The sequence below is a fragment of the Mastacembelus armatus genome, chromosome 19, assembly GCF_900324485.2.
Source record: "Mastacembelus armatus chromosome 19, fMasArm1.2, whole genome shotgun sequence".
Taxonomy (NCBI): Eukaryota; Metazoa; Chordata; class Actinopteri; order Synbranchiformes; family Mastacembelidae; genus Mastacembelus; species Mastacembelus armatus.
In genome coordinates, this window is record NC_046651.1 from 4,240,432 (window position 1) to 4,247,762 (window position 7,331).

Genomic DNA, 7,331 nt, shown 5'->3' on the forward strand with positions numbered 1-7,331 from the left:
AGTGCTGGTTGGATCCTCTAGTTGCATCTGAAAGACTTTTCCTGGTCTTTTTTAACATTGTACATGCTACAGTATGCTCTCAAATGAGGCGTTGTTCTTTTGAAAGGATTACAATCAGATTTATGATCGGATGAACACTGTAGTAGGTGACAAGAAATTTAAAGTTTGAACCATACTGAGGGCTTCAGTGTTTACACTGGTGTTGTCATCCTTTGTATTATGTAAATCGGTCAAATGTGATATAAACATCCTGCCTCATCCCATCTGTTTTTAAGGAATCTTACGTATGGAAGATGTACCAGGAGCGTTGCTGGGAATTTTTCCCAGCTGGTGACTGTTTCCGAAAACAGTATGAGGATCAGCTCAACTGAACGATTCTTGGAGAGGGGACTTCTGCAACCTCTGCTTATACCTTAAATCTTTCTTACTGCTTTCTAAGGAGTCCTTGTTGTACCAAATCACACCAGTAGGATGTTCAGGCTCCACCCCATGCCTTCATTCCACCTCCTTTTCATCCAGACAGCTTACTCACCAGCTCTGATCACATTTCTAGCACACTTTGTGTGGAATGCTTCTAAAAGTTGTACATAGAAATATTACACGCTGTACAGAATGTGACCTAGTGGCATGTCAAGTTTTTCTGCCTCAGAAAATGACTTTTTGCTTCATCTTATTCTACATTCAGAGTAACAAGCAAAAAATACAAAGAAATGATGGTGCAAGGCAAATTATAGAAGTCGAGTGGAAGAAAGAAAAGAAGACCTTCAGGACACAAAGTGCAAGCATTAGAACAACTGTTCATGTGCACAATGCACATTGCATGTAAGGAGCTGGACACAAGAGCACCTGTACATCCTGCTGTAATCCAACACAACAGCTGTGCAATAAATAAAAGCTTTTAGAAGCTTACTTTATCAGTTTTTGTTCATATGAAAGTGGAAAGATTTGAGGTGCCTGTATATAATAATCTAATTCAACACACCACAAAATTACAGCCTCCAGAACTGCTACAAAAGTTGAATCAATGCCTATGTGTAAATATCAACACATTCTGGTCTTCACATATAGAGCTGATGTACTGGAGTGATTTATTACATGGTTTGCAACTGTTAATATTGTGTCCATACCCTATACATGCCAACACTGTGTGTGAAGGGCTCCTTAATTAAGTTCAGTGTTCATATTGCTAGCAACATAATCAAGTCAGTTTTGTACTGGTAGACCTGAATGACCGGGAAACCCAGCCACAGCATGGACATCAACAAATCTGTTCACCAGTTGCCGTCTTTTGTTTCCAAGATGACATAAATATATAAAAGTCCTCGAACCTTGCTTGCAAAATTGATTAATCCATTATTGATTATTGATTGTTTTTTTAGCAACACTAAAAAATTCACGCTTTTCTTTTAACTTTATGGACCAACAGGTATTTCTTCTAATGCTACCATGCGGACTTGGCATTTTTGACTCACTATAGATTAAGGCTGTGTGAGTATTTTGGTTTTCTCCAGTTCTTGTGTTGTGGTGTATAAGACACATCAGTGTCTGTGTGGCACTAGTAGAACTTTTTAAAATTAAATAATTAGGATTTGCTCACTACATTTGCTAATTGAAGGATGTAGTTTTATGAAGAGTAATACCAAGGCAGCAAAAGTGGTTTATCTGTTTAAAACTACACACACATCTTTTGCATGCTTGTTAGCTAAGATAAGCAATGAGACTGAAGCAACTCTGTCATATTTTCATGTAGTGGAATTGCACAGTAAGGTTTTATTGAAGATGCACAGAATATAAACCAGATAAATTAGGACAATGTAAAAACTGAAAATAACGTGGAGCTAGGCGATGGGGTACTTATTAAAAAAATATATGTGAGCACTATAGGAATGAAAAAATACGTTAAAAGATATGTAAGAATAAGGGAGAGAGAAAATATGGCCACAGAACCTATTACTGGAGATACTGGCATGTTGGTGCAGAAAGAAAAAATTTTTATCATTCATGATACCACCATACCCCTGTAACAATAAAGATGAATTTGTCTTGTTAGCTTAGTTTTAAGTACATAGTACATGAAGTAGCACATACATACTGTTGACATACATCTCATGGAATAGAGGAGTCAACCAAGGAGACTTTCCACAGAACACATAACTTACAAAGTTTAGAAATTGTAAGATTTTTGGTCAGAATGCAAAATGAATGATAATATCACAAAAATCACAAAATCTATTTAAGAAATCATTATTACAGCAATATAGTTTACTTATTTGTTTGATTTTACTAATTCATTCCTCTGTCACAGCAACTCTGTATTGATTAAATAAATGCTGAGAGGTGGCAAACATTAAACATGTCCAAGAAGCTTTTCAAATAAGTATAAGCAAGGTCTTTTTTTTTGGTTATGAACTCATGCAATTTGGAAAAAAAAGTAAATCAGTTTGTATAAACATTCTCCAAAAAAATGCCATTGCATGTTTATTGTGAAGGGTTAATGAGCAAGTATAGCTATTATACCAACTCTATGTCACCCAGAAATTGTTTAATAGGATTATTTAAGAATTTAAATCTGTAATACTGTATTTGGTTTCATTGTAACTCTTCATGTCATTTCCCACAATTGCATCTATGAAAAGAAAAAAAAAGAAAGAGGAAAATACCCATGTTTATCTCTCACTTGAGCATCTCTGCTTTAAAATATACAAATAAGTATCATTTGGGTTAAGCCCAAGCAATAGCCCTTCATGGTGTATGTGAGATGACTGACCATTGCAAATTGAAAATAAAGTTAAAATAAATGAAAGCTTGCTTAACTTTGTTCAGATTTAAATGACATTATGTATTCATTTAATCTTTATTTTATTAAATTAACAAATAGTAAGGTAATTCAACAGAGGCTGTTCTGTTAAATTTCTTCTACACTTAATCTTAAAGGTGCAATAAATGTAATAACTTCAATAATTTCAAGTTTATTGGCTCTTTGTACCAAACTACCACTAAATTTAAGCAGATTTGCCTTTTTATGTTTTCCAATTTAGGCCTTCAAATAGGTACAAGTGATCCTGTTAGTAAATGTGGCAAGACTGTTAAGCTTTTTTTCCGGTTCAGAACAGACATTTTATATATATATATATATATTTATATATATATATAAATATATATATGTGTGTGTGTGTGTGTGTGTGTGTACTGACATATACATACTTATACATAAACATTTCATTATGATGCATTTAGAAGTAATCTGTTTGTACATGATATTAGGTCAACAGAAGTATAAATGAAGTACTATTCTAATTTCTCCTCAGACACTAGGGGGTTGAGCAGATTAAGTTATTGATGCTGTTGTGGTTGTGCACAAGCTGGCAATAGGACTGTCTTTATTGATTGCACCTTTAACGTTAGGTGAGGATGCATGTGTAATTTACCTTTACTGCTGAAGACTGTACAAGTATGATAGTGGATGATACTGTTGCAACCATCCTATGTCAGTGTTTTGTGTATTGTGCTCATTATGCGATGCTGACATCATGCCTATACATTTTCTAACTGCTGCAATACCAGATATGATTGATTACTAAGTGATAATTTGCTCATTTAAAAATAAATATTTCTATATTATTATATTTATATTTACCCCCTAAAGGGAATGTTTAGTTTGCCATATAGTAGTGCATTATGTATACTTTTTGAGCAGGCTATTGCTCTGAGAAATTAATATGGAAAATAGGGACAAAATCTATGACTAATGAATGGATTTGCATGAATTTGAAAATAAAACCTTTATTTATTAATTTATGACAAGAAGATTATTTTGAATCTATATGATGTTTATTTCTTTGTGGTCATTTTTTTTTTTTTTACAGAACAAAGGCTCAGGCAACATGCACCTCTTATCTATACCTGTGCATAAAATAATAATTACAATTGTAACACAGACCAATAATCAATTATCTTGTAACAGTCTCAACAAATAAAAGCTTTAGGAAGCTGGGATTTAATGCCTTATGTTCAGATACTACTGTTATCTACTGTTACCTATTGTTTGAATAATGAAATATTTTAAAGTTAAATTTTATTTTAAAGTATTACTAGAAAGGGCATTGTCTCCAGTTTTCATAAGTGAAACAATCAAAGCTGTGTCAACCACAGAAAGTATTTGTTTAGGCTACTACTAATACTGATAAAAATATTTTTTTTACAATCGTGTTCATTTTCAGTGAAGAATTGTAAAGCAATGTCTGTGTATCTGTACAATACACATGTACGACATCTGTATTATTATACATGTATATTTATACATGTGGCCTATGTACAGCAGGCTCGGATAACTAGCTCATAACTAGAGTGGGCAGGGATTTCGTTTTGTTGATAAATGGCCTTCTTTCTGGAGTCACCTGTGGTTACTTTGACATTTGGGATTTAATGCCTAGCAGGTGTTAGGTGTTTCAGACATTCGATTTCGATTCAATTTTCAATTCAATTTATTTGTATAGTCACAATACAAATCATCTCAAGGCACTTTACAAAAACAAAAAAACCTAATAAATCCCTTATGAGCAAGCACTTGGTGACAGTGGAGAGGAAAAACTCCCTTTAACGGAAAAAGGTACAGAGAGAGGGGGAGAGAGCACAAACTAGGGGACAGAGAGCACAAGATTAGTGACATTCAATGGTGGAATATACAGTGGGTACAGAAAGTATTCAGACCCCTTTAAATTTTTCACTCTTTGTGTCATTGCAGCCATTTGCCAAAATCAAAAAAGTTCATTTTATTTCTCATTAATGTACACTCAGCACCCTATCTTGACAGAAAAAAACAGAAATGTAGAATTTTTTGCAAATTTATTAAAAAAGAAAAACTGAAATATCACATGGTCATAAGTATTCAGACCCTTTGCAGTGACACTCATTTAACTCACATGCTGTCCATTTCTTCTGATCCTCCTTGAGATGGTTCTACTCCTTCATTGGAGTCCAGCTGTGTTTAATTAAACTGATTGGACTTGATTAGGAAAGGCACACACCTGTCTATATAAGACCTTACAGCTCACAGTGCATGTCAGAGCAAATGAGAATCATGAGGTCGAAGGAACTGCCCAAGGAGCTCAGAGATAGAATTGTGGCAAGGCACAGATCTGGCCAAGGTTACAAAAGAATTTCTGCAGCACTCAAGGTTCCTAAGAGCACAGTGGCCTACATAATCCTCAAATGGAAAAAGTTTGGGACGACCAGAACTCTTCCTAGACCTGGCCGTCCAGCCAAACTGAGCAATCGTGGGAGAAGAGCCTTGGTGAGAGAGGTAGAGAAGAACCCAAAGATCACTGTGGCTGAGCTCCAGAGATGCAGTAGGAAGATGGGAGAAAGTTCCACAAAGTCAACTATCACTGCAGCCCTCCACCTGTCGGGGCATTATGGCAGAGTGACCCGACGGAAGCATCTCCTCAGTGCAAGACACATGAAAGCCCGCATAGAGTTTGCCAAAAAACACATGAAGGACTCCCAGACTATGAGAAATAAAATTCTCTGGTCTGATGAGACCAAGATTGAACTTTTTGGCATTAATTCTGAGCGGTATGTGTGGAGAAAACCAGGCACTACTCGTCACCTGCCCAATACAATCCCTACAGTGAAACAGGGTGGTGGGAGCATCATGTTATGGGGGTGTTTTTCAGCTGCAGGGACAGGACGACTGGTTGCAATTGAAGGAAAGATGAATGCGGCCAAGTACAGAGATATCCTGGAAGAAAACCTCTTCCAGAGTGCTCAGGACCTCAGACTGGGCCGAAGGTTCACCTTTCAACAGGACAATGACCCTAAGCACACAGCTAAAATAACAAAGGAGTGGCTTCGGAACAACTCTGTGACCGTTCTTGACTGGCCCAGCCAGAGCCCTGACCTAAACCCAATTGAGCATCTCTGGAGAGACCTGAAAATGGCTGTCCACCAACATTCACCATCCAACTTGACAGAACTGGAGAGGATCTGCAAGGAAGAATGGCAGAGGATCCCCAAATCCAGGTGTGAAAAACTTGTTGCATCATTCCCAAGAATACTCATGGCTGTACTAGCTCAAAAGGGTGCTTCTACTCAATACTGAGCACAGGGTCTGAATACTTATGACCATGTGATATTTCAGTTTTTCTTTTTTAATAAATTTGCAAAAATTTGTACATTTCTGTTTTTTTCTGTCAAGATGGGGTGCTGAGTGTACATTAATGAGAAATAAAATGAACTTTTTTGATTTTGGCAAATGGCTGCAATGACACGAGTGAAAAATTTAAAGGGGTCTGAATACTTTCTGTACCCACTGTACATGTGAGGGGAGAGGAGAGGAAGAGAGGGTTAGGGTTAGGATAGGGGAGCGCAGTGCACCACTGGTCCTCGGGCAGTCTAAGCCTATAGCAGCATAATTAACCTTTTTGCAGTTTTACAGTTGAGAACCTTCGCCTCGGGCTTGGAGGTGCTGATTTTCATCCCACACTCGGTTGCAAACCACCTCAGTGCACACTGATGGTCCTGGCTCAATGGAGCCAACAGGACGACATCATCTGCAAAAAGCAGAAATAAAATTCTATGGTCCCTTAACTGGACTCCCACTGGCCTCTGGCTGCGCCTAGAAATTCTGTCCATAAAAATAATGAACAGAACCGGTGACAAAGGGCAGCCCTACCAGAGCCCAACATGCACTGGGAACAGGTCTGACTTACTGCCGGCAATGAGAACCAAGTTCCTGCTACGGTCATACAGAGACTGGATAGCCCTTAGCAAAGGGAATACTCCCAGAGCACCTCCCACAGGATTTTACGAGGGACACGGTCGAATACTTTCTCCAAGTCCACAAAGCACATGTAGACTGCTTGGGCAAACTCCCAGGAACCCTCAACCACTGAAGAGGGTATAGAGCTGGTCCAGTGTTCCACAAAAACAGCATTGTTCCTCCTGGATCCGAGGTTCTACCTCTACTATTAACTATTAATTACTACAAAAAAATTGTGGTTAATAAACGTGAAATAATTATTATCTTAACTATGCTGTGCTTGTCTATCGCTGATTTGACTTACTATCATGGAGGTGTATAAGTCCAAAATTCAAATGCAATCAGTGAAGATCTGCATAGTCAGAGGCATGTCCAAAAACAACAAGGGCAAGAGTTTTAGCCCCCACTGAGTGCTGATCTCAACATCATGGAGTCAGTTTGGCATTACATGAAATGACAACAGATGTTTAGAAGACTTAAATGCACAAAACTGTTACTTAAAGTTACTCAATTAATAAAAAATGTATGTCATTGCCTAACATTTTGAATACAAAGTATATAAGTTGTACAG

At 37.3% G+C, this 7,331-nt stretch overlaps 1 protein-coding gene across 1 annotated transcript in view; it reads left to right on the forward strand.

Moving 5' to 3' along the window:
- Nucleotides 1–3,798, forward strand: part of ryr2a (ryanodine receptor 2a (cardiac)) — a 289,201-nt gene extending 285,403 nt beyond the window's left edge. The window contains 1 exon segment of the mRNA XM_026315769.2: nt 276–3,798. Coding sequence (XP_026171554.1) covers nt 276–371 — 96 coding nt within the window. The 3' untranslated portion in view covers nt 372–3,798.
- The last annotated feature ends 3,533 nt before the right edge of the window (nt 3,799–7,331 follow it).